Source organism: Gymnoscopelus microlampas (genome assembly GCF_963454915.1).
Source record: "Gymnoscopelus microlampas genome assembly, chromosome: 23".
In the NCBI taxonomy this organism is placed as follows: domain Eukaryota; kingdom Metazoa; phylum Chordata; class Actinopteri; order Myctophiformes; family Myctophidae; genus Gymnoscopelus; species Gymnoscopelus microlampas.
In genome coordinates, this window is record NC_139960.1 from 21,894,951 (window position 1) to 21,910,741 (window position 15,791).

The 15,791-nt window shown below is 41.1% G+C and overlaps 1 protein-coding gene across 1 annotated transcript; it reads right to left on the reverse strand.

Annotated features, from left to right (window-relative positions):
- Positions 1 to 944: 944 nt before the first annotated feature.
- Positions 945 to 13,546, reverse strand: LOC311040331 (uncharacterized protein). The gene is made up of 10 exons (XM_084050543.1): positions 13,461 to 13,546; positions 9,594 to 9,790; positions 9,130 to 9,247; positions 5,341 to 5,453; positions 4,912 to 5,083; positions 3,381 to 3,686; positions 2,425 to 2,576; positions 2,149 to 2,256; positions 1,928 to 1,972; positions 945 to 1,132 (listed from the first exon to the last, which is right to left on the reverse strand). The coding sequence occupies exons 1-10, from the start codon at positions 13,501 to 13,503 to the stop codon at positions 965 to 967; spliced, it is 1,422 nt and encodes a 473-aa protein (XP_083906669.1). The 5' UTR covers positions 13,504 to 13,546; the 3' UTR covers positions 945 to 964.
- Positions 13,547 to 15,791: the final 2,245 nt, after the last annotated feature.

Genomic DNA, 15,791 nt, shown 5'->3' on the forward strand with positions numbered 1-15,791 from the left:
ATGTGCGAATATAATAGTCAACTTCCACCCAAAGTGATCCTCTTGCTTCCATATGCTGTCCGTTCCTATTCACCCTAGACCCTTATTAGGCCTAAGATGGTGTGAATTCTTCCCCTAAAGTAATGTCCAAGTCTTCCCCTTTGACATCCAGTACATTTTTGATTGATTGATTGATTGAATGCTTTTTTAGTCAAAAATGTAAACAGCACGAGGTACAGTCAGACATTCAGACTAAAAGGATAACACAAAAAACTCCTTGGGACCTGTTTCCATTGTGGTCTTATGTAATTCAATTCATAAGCATAGCATAAAAATAACACAATAATACACATCATCAACAAATACAAAACATTATGTGCACAAAGGATAAAAAAGGGGGCAAAAGCGCCAGTGAATGACACCTCCTTTCTATGGCAAAATGCATTTATCCTCCCTTGTGGTCTCCTGATAGATGATTTTTCAGAATCAAAATTTGACACGTCAGGAACCCCTGGGGAGTTCCATTACATTACAGGGTGTTGCATTCATTGTAGCTTCCACAAGCAACAACACACAGGCTGGCAAAATAAACTAGTTTGGACTTTGTTCAATTGTAAACTTAAGCAAGATGAAGCTATCAGGATTATTTATAGCCCTTAAGCACTCACGCTGTGTCCTCGGTGTTCGTTTATACATTTTTAAATAATTGTGAGCAGTCTAATAAAAAAATTAAAAAATTAATGAGCTGTGCTCTATTTAAATTAGACCTGTTGTGTAAACATGGATCTTTACAATACAATGTGACTCCATTGCGTGGGGGAGAAGTGTTGGGGCCGTGAGAAAATCATCAGTCAATGAGAACCTGAGATTCAACGTTCTGTGAGATTGTCATGCCGGTACGTTATGCAGGGGATAAAAGGCCGGCAGGCTAATGTTAAGTCATAAAGCATCAACTGATCTTTAGATTTTTTCCCTAGTTTTTTTCCTAAAGAAAGTTGAGTTTGTCTGAGGTGTAGACATCAGAGTAAGGCGTGTCTGAACTGAGGGGTGGAGCGGAAGGGAACGTCATTCCCTTCAGCTCAAACTGGGGTTCAGCACCAGAAGAGAAGAGAGAATCATATAGAGGAGGTTCCTCTGGTCCTGTGATCCTCGCCTGGAGAAAGACATTATACTTTAATGCAGTAAATATACAATATGAGAAACTACTTGAGTAAAAAGTATCAGCATCAAAACATGATTAAGCACATTAAACGCCAAGAACGTAGTCCTACGGTCCATTAAATCCAACTGTTAAGCGCCGAGACCGTAGTGCTACGGTCCGGGTGCTTTTTCCTTTTTTTTTTTTTTTTCAATTTTCGACATGGACCATTTTCAGTGTAACACCACCGGAAACGGAACTATTTGCGATCCGTTTTTTTCCCGTCGGCCTCCATTCTAAAGCGCACACTAAAACTCCTTTTTCTCCCTTGTAGTTTTTTCTCCTCGGTCATCACTGTTTAACATAAACCGTTCTAACTACAACATGGGTGCCCCGTTTGACACGTGGTCTGCACTGGTAGACACAGGGACATGTGCACGATGTTTACAAACAGTGCATCGCGCATTCTTAAGGATTTTAACGGGGTCTATGGCGACGTGAAAAAAACAAAAAACAACAATAAAACCTTGGCACTGGTGAGTACATTATGAGATTAACCTCTGGCGGTGGATGTGTTAAGGAACAAAACTAAAAGTACTCCCAATTGTTCAAAAATGTGTCAATCCTTTTCGAAAATAGCCAAAGTATAAAATAGAGTTTAACAGTATGTTTTGTAATATGCAGAGTAACTAAAGCTGTTAAATTGTAGTGGAGTAAAAAGCACATCACACAGGGCTTAGCGGAAACGAGGCTTTGGGTTTAAGCACAAAGCTATTTGGTTTCCTTATTTATTTGGGAGTGGGTCCATACCTCAGGTTGAGATGAGCTCATATGAGGTTCTTCAGGACCAGGCACCTGTAAGATGAAACAATCCTCATCAATTCTGATCTGTCAGGTTATACATCAGTGGTTCTCAAAGTGTGGTACAGGGACCACTCACTCAGTTATGGTTCCTTGAAATGTAAAAGTTTGAGAACCACTGGTATAGAATACATTTGAGGTGGACACATTATGATATGTTAAACAGCTACCAGTGGTGGCTGGTAAGTGGATCCAGGCTCTTGGGGGTAGAGTGGGTAAGTTGGTCCATGTGATGGACTAGGACTAGGATGAGCTGAAGTGGACGGCTGAATGTTGTCCTGTAATTGAACATAGCAGTTTGACAAGAAAACATAGAGTTGCTTCAAATATGAATTATTCTGAAATTAGTCTAAGCAGGGTGTGTTTGTGTTGGGTACTCACATCATGGTAATATACATTGTGTTGGTGCTTACATCATGGTAATATACATTGTGTTGGATACTCACATCATGGTCATATACATCTGGTGCTGTGTCAGGAACATAGTTGTTCTTTCTAGTGGTCTTCTTGCAGCAGCGCTTTCTCACATACCAACAGCAGAACACCACCGCTAATATGCCGAAAGCACCACCAATATATTTGAGATAAGGGTAACGCTCTGAAAGAACAGAAAGAAATGCCCTGGTTTGTTTATGTGAACCAGAAACTTTGATGAGATTAAAGGCTCTTTTTCGAACACAAGAACTAAAAGAACCTTGCCGTGCCTTGAAAGAGGTTCATGATTTGTTTCCATTTGCGGCTTGGTTTCACATATGGTTCTCACAATCTAATTTAGGCCCTGCTCAGGAGGTACTACTAACGTTGACTTCTGGGAACCCAAGAACTCAGAACTAATATTTTCAGCATTTGTCTAAAATAGCTATTTTCACCCTGTTTTTTTATGAGGTACTTCCCCCTTCAGCGGTAGTTATGGTTATAATGCAAACTAAATGGAATGTGAGCACAAACTCCAGTCACAAAAGCAATATCAAAAACTTGCTGGGCTCCAAAAGTAAATCATGTAAAGAATGATAGCCAGCACTCATGTTCTGTCCATTCAGGTACTTCTCATTTATTTAATAAAGCAGGCAACATGACCCAGAGACAGACGCGTTTCGGCTACAAAGCCTTCCTCAACGTAGTCATCTTTCGATGAGGAATCATGATTGCGCTGAGGAAGGCTTTGTAGTCGAAACGCGTCCGTCTGGATCATGTTGCCTAATTTATTAAATAAATGAGAAGTACCTAAATGGACAGAAAGTGAGTGTTGTCTATCATTCTGGTGCAATCAAACAAAAAAACATCACAGAATTTCATGAGTTCTGGAAAGTCAGATCAGATTATGAAGGTTCTGGGTTACCCTTCATAGTGGAAAAGGGCCATTAACGTGGTAGCAGGATCAGTGCAGCATACTGTAACTCACCCTTTACCTGCAGAAACACTACGAGGGCCAGGTTGCCCTGCAAGTCACTGAAATCAAGGCGACCCGAGTCTGATGGCTGGAGGTCCTCAATGGCAATCTGCCGTGTCGGTCCATACAGCTTTTTAATTCTACCTGGAAACATGTTGAACGTGTTGAACTGCAGTTTGCCTGCCTTCATCACCAGCACTTTCTCTGAATGATCCGCATCTGCTTTAAAGGTCATGTCAAACAACGCAGGATCCATCCCAAATAATGTGATGTGGAGGTCCTCGCCCTGGACTTTCTCCTGAAAGTACTGTCTCTGTTCTGTAATATGAGATAGAAGGGATGGCATTTAAATAAAACTATGGAATTAAGTCAGGATGAAAGATTGAAATATCAGAGGATCATTTGCAGTGGTGGACAGTAACAAAGTACATTACATATACTTGCATTTTTTTGTTTTTTTTCCTTTTTGGATACTTCTGACTTTCACTCCACTACATTTCAAATACAGATATTGTACTGTTGAGTGTACTATCTGTCTACCAGAATTGAGGAGGACACCCATGGAGTGCGGAGTCAGTGTTCGCTATTGTCTCACAGCAGACGCATGCTCCAAATAACTCCACACTTTGCAGACACAACGTTGTTCCCTAACAGCAACACAACAATAATTCACCTATAATTCAGGGCTCCAGTATACAGTATGCAGCCGCGATAGGCAAGCTAACAACCTTAGACTGTATCAGCCATATGGATAATTAGACAGATTATTAATTATAAGGAGGCGACAAATTTGTTGCAGGCTAGGCCTACCTGATGTAATGCCAGCTAGCCTACCAGCTAGCGTTAGCTCAATCGTCTCCTCATCTCATAGTCATACAACTCAAACATGACAATTGGGGGTAGCCGCTGTCGTATATACTGCCCACCATTTCTTTTACATGTATTTCTTTTTGACAATACAGAGATCTTCATATACGGAGATCTCTGTCTGTCAGTCCTTGTCCCTTTTATGGGCATGCCCATAAAAGGGACAAGGACTGACAGATAGAGATCTCCATATATGGCCATATTAGTTGGATCACTGGTCCCCAACGCGGCCCGATCTCTAGATGTGAGGACCGCAAAGCGGCCCGAACCTCCAGTAACTCTAAGAAAGGAAAAGTACATTATGAATCAACCACTTAACCACTTGAACCTCAGTAGCCAAAAAATAGGGGGGGGGGGGGGCAAAAATAGCTGATCTACAAGCTCAAAGCACTTGTAGGTCAGCTATGTTTGCCCAATAAATTTGGTGTAGATGGGAAGCCAAAAATAGCCGATCTCCAAGCTCAAAACGCTTGTAGATCGGCTATTTTTGCCAAAGAGATTTGGTGTAGTAGATGGAGATCAGCTATTTTCACTACTATTAATATTTTTGTACATTTCTGGAAAATCTTAGATTTTTTTAAAGTATCTATACTTTGACTCAAGTAACTGGGGTTGAGGACTTTGCCCACCACTGAGTTGTTTGTGATACAATGTCAGATAATTCTACATCATTAACCTTCAACTTTCATCCTGTTTCTGGAAACAAACTTGTGGTTTATGTCCCTGAAGGTGTAGTAGCCAACAGATTCATAGGTGAGTTTGTTCATCATCCACTTGTTGTTCAGCATCCTTCCCCTGCCTCCTGCCTCACTGGCTGCCGGGTTAGTGCGATTCCACAAGACCTGGGACTGGGTAAAGAAAAAACAAAATCGATCATTTCATAAAATAAACGGCTTGGGTATCGAGAGTTACTATTCATTAATGTTGACAATTATTGATGTCGGAATCGATAAAATCCTAATGATAGCCATCCCCACTATTTTGGGTATTAGTATAGGCGGAAAATAAAGACATAACAAAACTTTATGAAAATAGCCAATCCACAAGCTTGTGTTGCAACGCGTTGTGAACTTGTAGATAGAATAATCAATAGTTGCATTCCTACCTCGTCTGACCCATATGTGTAATCAAGAGGAATGAATTCCAGGGAATACGCATTAGTGGGACATCTGAAGTAGTAGTCAGATCCAAACGCCTTTGTCACTCTACTTGAGCAATCTAAACAGACACACACACACACACACACACACACACACACACACACACACACACACACACACACACACACACACAAAATCAACATTTTAGGACAGTGATTTTACAAATGCCATTTTTACCACTGTTTAACCATAATCCTAAAGCCGCAAATAGCCAATCCACAAACTCACAACAGGTCGTGCTGCGATGCCTTGTGAGCTTGTAGATCTACTATTTTCGGTGCACGACACCCACGTGCAACTAATAAATCAGGCATAACTCCAACCCCAACCCTTAAACCACAAAATGAATCTTTTCATAACTGTAAGCCTAACACTAAGATTATGTTTTACCATAAAACAACCATTTCTCTTGTGAGGACCAGGTAAATGGCCCTCACAGTGTCTATTTCTCAAATTCTACTATACTTATGGGGACATTGGGCCCTCACAAGTACAGTAATACAATACACACAAACATGCAGAGGGGGAAACATGAATAATACTTAATAATGAATGTGACAGGGGTTAACTGGTGTGGGAATCTAGGTGAATGGTGCACCCACTGCACCTGACTTAGTCACATGACCAGGAAGTATAAAATCCTAGCTCCTGCCAGTAGAGAGCCATTTGTCTCTGCTGTAGGCTGCATGGTTCATGCTGGGAGGAGGAGAACACATGGTAGGCCAAAAAGTTCAAACTGAACCTTGTAGATCTGCTACTCTGTGCGACCCTTTTGTTTGTTGCAGCTAATGCTAATGTTAGCTTATTGTTTGAGCACATGTTACTGCTGGCTTTTGTTTGTTTGGTTGCCTATTTTCTGTTGAGCACATGGAGGCTTCCCATGCTCTTTAGCACTTTAATTTAGCCAACATCATTGTGTTTTATTATCTTATTTTAATGCATTTATTTATTATTTCAGTTTTACAAATGAAGTGACCTCCTGTGGTGTCTGTTCTGTCTGCCCTACCTGGAGACACAGTATACATTTTATGCATTGCCTCTTTGTGGATTTTAATGTATTTTAGTTTGTAACATCACTGTCTTCTTTTATACAGCAGCTCTGGTGTTGAGGTTGCCCCCCTCGCCTTGGCCTTGCATTGTGTGCACAGTTACTGCAACACAAAGTAGGGTTTAAGCTGTTCTTTTAATGATTTGAATATAGTGTTTTATTTAGTGTGATATTAGGGCTGGCAACTAATGCGTTTTGTTTGTCTCCTTAAAGGGACCACACCGGCCACTGTTTTCCACTGTTAATTTACTCTTTTTGTTTTGTTTATTTGATATAACCTGGCACTGCATGTTTTGTATTTGAATTTTGTATTTATATTGCATGATTTCTTTGAGGCCAGGCCTGTCCCCTTTTCTTTTCCCCTAGTTATTTTGGTATTCACTGTGTGCACGGGCCGACCCGCCCTTCCTTAGACTGCGAGAGGTAACTGTTGGATTGCCATTTTAATAGTAAATACCTTGCCTTAAGGACCTTAATTGTCGTGCTAGTTTGTAATAGACAACAGTGATGTGTTTTGTAATTTCATGGTAATAAAGTTGTTATATTTTTCCACAAACTGCCTCTAGTAAAGTAATTGTTCCTGTTTAAGGCAAGTTGAACAGTGTAAGGTTTAGGGGTTCCTCCTGCCCCCTCCAAAAGCGGGAGGTGGCGTAGTCAGGCATATTACGGTATTACTACTCAGTTACTACACTGACATTACAGTGAAATAATGTGGTCAGGACTTGTGATGCATATCAGTTTGAAGGGCGTGGCTCTGAAAGAGTCTCGCTGTCTATAAAAGGGTGTGTCTGTGTGTGCGTCTGCATGCATGGGCCTGTGTCTGTATTTTGCAAGACAACTATTCCACAATCTCTGAATGCTATATAGAGTCTGGAACTGCACAACCCTGAAAAGCAGAGAAAGGAAGCTGTCATCTGTTCGTCATGTCTGTTGACGAAAATATACTTTGAAATATCTTTTAACGTTTATTTTTTGTCGCATTCCTAAGCCAATAATTTGATGACCAGTGGACCGATAGGCAGCGGTTCCGCTCATCGGTCATCAAATCATTGGCTTAGGAATGCGACAAAAACAAAAGAAATATCCATGAATTCAAGTCTCCATGGGGTGACTAATCGAAAAAAATACATTTTGGGTGTGAACTATTAGCCTGGTAAACCCTCCCTCCGGAAATCTCATTTCCATTTGATTTCAAGAAGGAGTCTGGTCTGAAACGCCTTTCTGCAATAATCGCTGTGGGCTGGAGTTGGGCGGGAGTAATACCGTTGACTGACAACCCCTTCAACCAATGATCGTTTTCCCCCTTCAGCCAATGAGCAGTTCATTTTGACGAGCTCCAGACTATGTGACGCAACGGGACTTTTGGGACGGCCATGCCGAAAATAGGTTGCCTTATTGGGATACATGCGTGTCACTCCCCGCCCCTGCCGGTTCTCTAAATTTATATTTTTAAATAGGCTCTGTCATGATTAATTGACCACATATATGAAGTTAAACAACTAAATTCTATCCAAACGATATGTTAATAGTAAATTCCGTGCCTCAAAAAAGAAGTTTGAGACCGTTTTAAGAACGAAACTAAGAAGTGACGGCACTCGGAGAACAACAATGGCTGCCGTTCGTCTTTTGTCGGCGGCTCTCAGGCTGCACTCGGGTTCATTCGGGCTCACTCGAACTCGCCACCTGATTGGCCAACTGTCGCTGTCAATCACAGAACAATGAGCGACGACGCTGATAGGCTCGTCGGCTCGGCGAGCAGAGCGATTATTGGAGAAAGGCGTTTCAGACCAGACTCCTTCTTGAAATCAAATGGAAATGAGATTTCCGGAGGGAGGGTTTACCAGGCTAGTGAACTATCCCTTTAAACATAGAAAGAAATGACTGTCACAAGGTGACGAGTTGTTAGCTTGTGGATCTGTATGTCTTTCTGGAGCTAATCTCACAAACCACTGGACTGATCAGCGGCAAATTTCTTCTGTACTCACTAATTTGTTGACATATTTTCTATACTTTTTGAAACATTTAACTTCCCTTTTTATAATGGAAATCAGTGGGGCTCGGATTGTCCAAATTTGGATAGGGATGATGCAATCGGTTAGACTATTTCAGAGGCAGGCCAAATAAGGAAGGTTGCTGAAACCATGACCAAATGTACAGTAATCACACATGCATATCATGCATACGTCATATGGCTCTTTTCAACCATGAAGTGTAAAACCCACAACCTTCCAGAACCGGTTTAGTTATTATTTCATAGATTCTGTTTACGTCTCCATTATAACCAGAGACTCCCCTGAAGGGGGAGGTACGTCATAAACAGTGTTCATTTTGACAGCAAATCTTGATTTTGTTTTAGTCACAGTCTTTTGAATAAAATTCTATTTAGCTTTAGTCATCTGAAATGTTTTACTTTTAGTCTAGTTTTAGTTGACTAAATATTATAAGGTTTTAGTTAACTAAATCCACATCTGCAAGATGGAGCATGACACAGCACACACAGCCAAATGACTTGTCTTTATTTTTTGACGAAATTGTCAGTATATTTAGTCATAGTTTTAGTCATCATAGCTTAGTTTTTATTTAGTTTTCGTGAGTGAAAAAAAGGTAGTCGACGAACATTTTTTGTGGGCCTAGTCTTGTTATTTACATAAATCCTAGAACAGCACTGGAACACATATGGTCTCACCTTTGACTTGCACTCTGAATGGGTACATGAATGACTCTTGATAAGCGAAAAACCCCTCATCTCTCTCTGTCACCTCACGTATGATGAACTTAGCTCTCGATATCTCGTAGCGTGGGTCCTTGGGGAGAACACAAAAACAGAGACGAGAGCCAATTGTAATTCTACCCTTGTAAATTCGTTCTGCTTCAAGTAAGATCGTAGGATCTGTCATAAAATAATCCTCGATTAAACTATCTGAACATCAAAGGGGTTGGCATGAGACTATATAGTCTGCAAAGAAATGGTCAAATGTCCTCAACCCAGGTCTGAAATGTAATCACTTCAGGTGCAAGGCCACTTGGCCTTTGGTGTTGTATATTTTGTCAAGAGTAGTAATGGAGTGTACAAAAGTTATGGGGCTCCCTGAAATTAAAATGTTTGAGAACCACTGATGTAGGAGATCATATCCCATATGTCTAACTCACCGTCCGGTTCTTCGTGGTCACTTGTATCCGTTCATCATTTGGTACACTATAGCTGCCTGGTTTAGCTGGCACGAAGTACCACGCTCGAAGAAAGGTAGAGACCATAGGGCTATGGTATGGTACGGTATCTTCCAAAGATATAGTCAAATCACTCCCATAGCATTCCGGCTCTTTCTGTGTGATCCATCCATATGAGCCTTCAAACACAGACAGAGAGAGGTTAATCATCTATTAACCTATCTCATACATGGGCAACTGGTGGCCCGGGGGCCACATGCGGCCCCCACCTTCACTTAATGCGGCCCGCAGGTTAATATCGGAACACTGATATATTATTGATTTCAGCTGTTACAATTGCAAACATGCTAACATGACCCGCTTTAATTAATTCTATACGTCTATATTAGTAGCTTAATGACTAGTATTAAGAATCAGAATCAGAATCAGAATCAGGTTTATTGTCACATCACAGGTTTACAAGGTAAAAAAGTGGGTGAAATTCGTTTTTGTACAACACTCCCATCGCAACGTTAAATTCCGTAGAAAGAAGAGTGGGGAGAGAGAAAAAGAAGAGGGGTAGGGGGTTAAGTGGGAAGGAGATCAACAGAGAACAATAGAAGGCCAAAAACAAGTTATCTACATATTTACAAAGTACCTGAGATAAGAGACAAACTAAGGTGCCTGAGCATAGCAGCAATGTATGTATACTGTGCATGATATACTTATAGACGCTAAGGTGCTTAGAGAGAAAAGAGCGCAGTAATAAAAAAAATAAATAAAAAAAGATTGTGCGTTATACATGGGGATTAAGGTGCAGAGGGTCAGTGCGTGTTCACCTAAGGTGGACTGACCCTGGTATAATCCGCAAGTAGCTCCATGAAGGAGAGCAACAAAAAGTAATCTTTAGCATTGACTAAAGCTTTTGCCACAAAGAGTACAATTAAAGCCCTCCTGTGTGTATCAACATGTGTTTCTTAAGATTAGCATTGACTAAAGCTTTTGTCACAAACTGTACACTTAAAGGGTTTTTTTCCCGCTGGTATGATTCCTCATAAGTCCAAGTCATTTCCTGGTATAATAATCCACAGGTGTGTTCAGGAAGAGCCAGAAAAGTCTGCAGCCAGCTGGGCAGTACCGCCTATTGTCAGGCTGCTGGAAAGGGGCTCATGCTTCATTCAGCATTCTGACAGCAGCCGGGTTAAAACTATTCCAGAACCTGGTGGTGGAACTCTGGCTGGTTTAGCTGGTTTAGCTAGCTATAATTAAAATTATATTGTCTTTTTTATGTCCAATATATTTGTATCTAAGTTCATAAAGTTAACTTGAAATTCAATTCAAAATTTACTTTTCAGGATTCCAATTCAAAAATTGCAAAAAAATATTCAGAATTTCAAATAGCAGAAATACAAGCTCAAAACACGTTGCACTGTGTTTTGAGCTTGTAGATCTGCTTTTTGCTACTTTTGTGTGACATAGAATGACGAAGTAGGGCATTCATTTACGAAAAAAGTTAAAACACCGAGATATGGTTTCTGCCCGACAGTATGAAATGTGGCCCTCTGGAGTGAGTGTGGAAACATAGTGGCCCTCTCCATCATCAAAGTTGCCCACCCTGAGTCTGCTATCTGAACATCACAGGGGTTGGTATAAGGGCATAGTCTGCAAAGAAATCGATCAAATGTTTGTATTATTTGCAGGTATATAGTTAATAATGAATTACCATGGTGGAAAGTAAAGTATATTTACTCAAGTACTGTGCTTAAGTACAACTTTGAGATACTTTTATTTCACTTGAGTATTTAAAAATGTCAATACTTTATACTTCTCCATTACATATCAGGGGCAAATATTGTACTTTTTAAATCCACTGCAATTATTTGAAAACTTAAGAGCAAGTGACATCACAGATTTAGATTATTAATTAAAACAAATATTTATTCCGCCTATGGCCAGTCAACCCCGTCCGCATGCGCAGTAACTGCTCCCGTAAGATTGCATTGGGAAAACATGCCACAAAAAGCGATTAAAACGCTCGTTTCAAGACGTCGGTTAGTATTTTTTTCGAGCGCTAAAATATTAAACATCCGAGAGCAGTGGGGACGACCTTTACTTTTTGGATACGGTGTGCGGAAAAGGGTAAGAATCATGCATAGTACTAACGTTGAGACTGGACGCACAGGTGATTGTTTGCAATCAATTCCCAACCTGTTGTTTCGGGGTGCACTGGTTTCAGCACACCCCAACCCCCTCTTTGTGTGTTGGCTAGTGAGGCGCGTCCTAGCGAGACCTGACAGAATGGGTTTCATTGCGCGCATACTGGTTGAGCGCGTACTGGTTATTATCAGTGTGACGTCGTCTGTTAAGGCGTTGGTTCTCAAAGTGGGGTCCGGGGACCCCCAGGGGTCCTTGAGGGAGTTCCAGGGGGTCCCCAGCTAAATGATGGATAGTTAGGAACCAAATGGACCCTTATTAGTTCATGAGCCAGACAAGATTTCATTATCGAAAGAGTGGGCAAAACCAAACCTATATTAAATTGTTCATAGGGTCAATATGAGTAAATAAATATATGATAACCTTTCCACAGGAGTAGCTTTTTCATGGTTATCACACATTTTGTTGTTTTCCCCATACATACATGACAGGTGAAAAAATTACAACATTTAAAAAAGAGTTATGATAATGAAACTTCCTGACATGAAGACAATGATTTATCGTATTACAAGTTTTCTGAAATTGTATATTTAAATATGCAAATTAGGCATTTAGTCCATGAGCCAGAGCCCCAAAATTGAGCCAGATATTGAATATTCCCTCGTTAAAAACCTTTGCCTCCAACATCTTAACAAAATGAAATAAGTATGTTGACTCTGGCTTTGTCCAATGTTGATTCTGGAAAGTTATGCAAATTTGGGCATATTTTCCTAATGCCTAATTTGCATATTTAAATATACGATTTCAGAAAACTTGTAATACGATAAATCATTGTCTTCATGTAAGTAATCAACTCAGGAAGTTTCATTATGATAACTCTTTTTTTAAATTTTGTAATTTTTTCACCTGTCATGTACGTATGGGGAAAATAACAAAATGTGTGATAACCATGAAAAAGCTACTCCTGTGGAAAGGTTATCATATATTTATTTACTCGTATTGACCCTATGAACAATTTAATATATAGGTTTGGTTTTGCCCACTCTTTCGATAATCATTGCTCAATTTTGGGGCTCTGGCTCATGGACTATATGGGTCTGTAACTCTGAGAGTGTACAAATGGAACCAACGGGTCCATTTGGTTCCATTTGTACACTCAGAGTTAAATTATAATTGATTTTACAAAATAAATTGGGGTCCCAGAGATAGAAATGCCATTAAATGGGGGTCCGTAGCCTCAATGCATGTCAAAATGGTTGAGAACCACTGTGTTAAGGGGTCTATATTCGCCGGTGTCGCCTCCTACAGGCACCCGAGAATGTGGAACCTTAGCTACAGTATACACGAATCCACGGCGCGCTGCCCTGCGCGCCGCCATTGCTGCGGTCTGAACGCTACGCGGACGTAAGACCGCAGCAATGGCCGCCTACAGGCAGCTCCAGGCAGCGCGTCTGTGGATTCGTCTTATGGTTCACATGACGCTCGTCTGTCATCGTATTGGTTTGACAGTCACGTTTCAGAGCTAGTGCCTAGCCTAGCCGCCGCGCCCTAGTCTAGTGGAACCTCATCTCGGAGCTCTACAGCGGAGAGAAAGGTTCCGATTGGAGCTATAGATCCAAGGCTAGATAGTTACAATAATGTAGTAGCGAAAAACTGAAGTTATATTATTTTACATCCATTGCGTTTGCATTAACATGACAGACATGAGTTACTTACCACCACAGTAACATGACAGAATCACCAGAAATAGAAGTAACATGTCCTTTACAGAGAGAAGACAGCTAAAGACTGTAGATCCACCAACTGCTGTTATTAATGTCTAATAGATACAGGTTAAAAGAAACACATTAGTAAAAAATAAATGATCTAAAAGTTAACCAAAAGTAAACAAGCCAGTTCATCTTCTTCTTTTTAGTTTCCGTCAGGCTGTACACTGACACGTGTAATGCTGCCCTCCACAGGCGAGGAGTTTACTACTTTACCCTACACCATTGGTTCTCAAAGTGGGGTCCGAGGACCCCCAGGGGTACTTGAGGGGGTTCCAGGGGGTCCCCAGCTAAATGATGGACAGGGACCAAATGGACCCTTATGGGTCTGTAACTCTGAGAGGCCGACAGTATGAACCAAATGGACCCTAACGGGTCCATTTGGTTCCATTTGTATACTCTCAGAGTTAAATTAACATTGATTTTACAATATGAATTGGGGTCCCAGAGACATACATGCCATTAAATGGGGGTCCGTAGCCTAATGCATGTCAAACTGGGGGTCCTTGAAATTAAAATGGTTGAAATGGCACTGCTAGAGAGCCATAAAAATCTTCTATTATGGGGGTCCCTGGCTTATCTTTTCAAATGGGGGTCCGCGGTCTAAGTGTCAATTTGGGGGTCCTTGACATGAAAAAGTTTGAGAACCACTGCCCTACACTTTCGAATATAGATCAGTAGAGTGGAGAAAGCCCAAGACTGTTCTTCCAATATGCTGAAAATTCACCTCTGGTGTAAAAAAAATCACACCCAGTGTGAAGTGGGCGGTGTGTGGTCATCACAACATGACTCACTTTAAAAAAAGGATAAATTACTTTTTTTAAAGTCCATACTGCTATTCATAGGGCTGCACATGTGTCATGTGTTTCGCTAGCCAATCACAGTCCTGAATTTGCAAAGTCAGCCAATCACATTACAGTTAGTGGTGATGACACTAGCTGTAATGTGATTGGCTGATATGAAAAAAGTATCGATTTGCATTAACAATGGAAGGGTTAGGGGGTACACAAATTTTTTGGTCGGTGTCCAAAACTCACTTATAGGGGGCGGCTACACCGCCCCAAAAATAGCCTTAAAAGAGAAGCCTTTGAGGCCCTGATCTGCCAATTCCTCAAACATCTGCTGCCTTTCATTTCTGTACTTCTCACATGACATGAGAACAAGACATATTGCACTGTCTCCAGCTGTCCACACTGACGGAGTCCGTCTGGATGTTTGCCTATGACATTTAAGCAACTGGCTAGACCACAGTGTCCCAGTGTCAGCCTGGTTATAACAATGTCATCCCTTCTCCCAGAGTTCATTGTATACTTTTTTTTAAATATAGATGGCTGTACAGAAAAATACAGCCTGCTCCTTTCCTCTTCTGCCCGCTCTTTTTGCCACTGGATCTCTAGCTGTACAAATGCTAAAGCACTCAAGTTTTCCTAGTGGACCTGGACCTTCAGATCTATAATTTCTTCTTTTTTTTTAGCTTACTTGCGACCGTCAGATATTTCATTGCCTTTGACCCATACCCACAGAAAAACAACTTGGCAGCCCATTGTCTCTATCCTGCACATGCAACACATAACCTCACAGATCAAGTCAGAGCGGGCCTTTGATTCTCAAACCTCTCAAAGCCACCAGAGCAGCCGCAGAATCTGAGCATATCATACTTTTTGCAGGTTTGACCTCCTCTATCCACCACATGGCCCATAAAATTGCCAATAGTTCAGCTGAAAAGACAGAAATGACGCCAGTTATGCGGATACTCTTCTGGATCTGACGCTCCTCCACATACATGCCAAACCCAGTTTTCCCAGAGACTGGGTACTAGACCCATCAGTAAATATCTGCACATATTCTCTCTGGAACTGACCTAGGTACCTATGCACATGATCACTTGAAAGCTCTCCTTTCCGGCCCAACAGGGACAAATCCACTTCTAGCTCTGGGAGAAACGAGAAAGGAACAGGAGACCTTACTGACCAAAACATATTGTCCTGGTTTAGCCCAATGTTAACTGCAAGCCGTTGTATGTGGCGAAAAAAGGTTGCTTTGTCCTCCTTGCCTGTAAACTCCCAACACTCCTCCAATATGCATTTTTCTGCAGAGCTGTATTGAAAACCGCTTAATTTAACCCAGTAGTGAAGTGACGTCCCAGCTTGTTTCTCATGTTGCTTAATGGTGCCTCCCCCATTTCAACCAGCCAGACTGGAATAGGAATTGTGACGTGATTTTGCTGACCCAAACACTATACTCCCATAAAATGTAAAACAGCACAAGGTACAGTCAGACA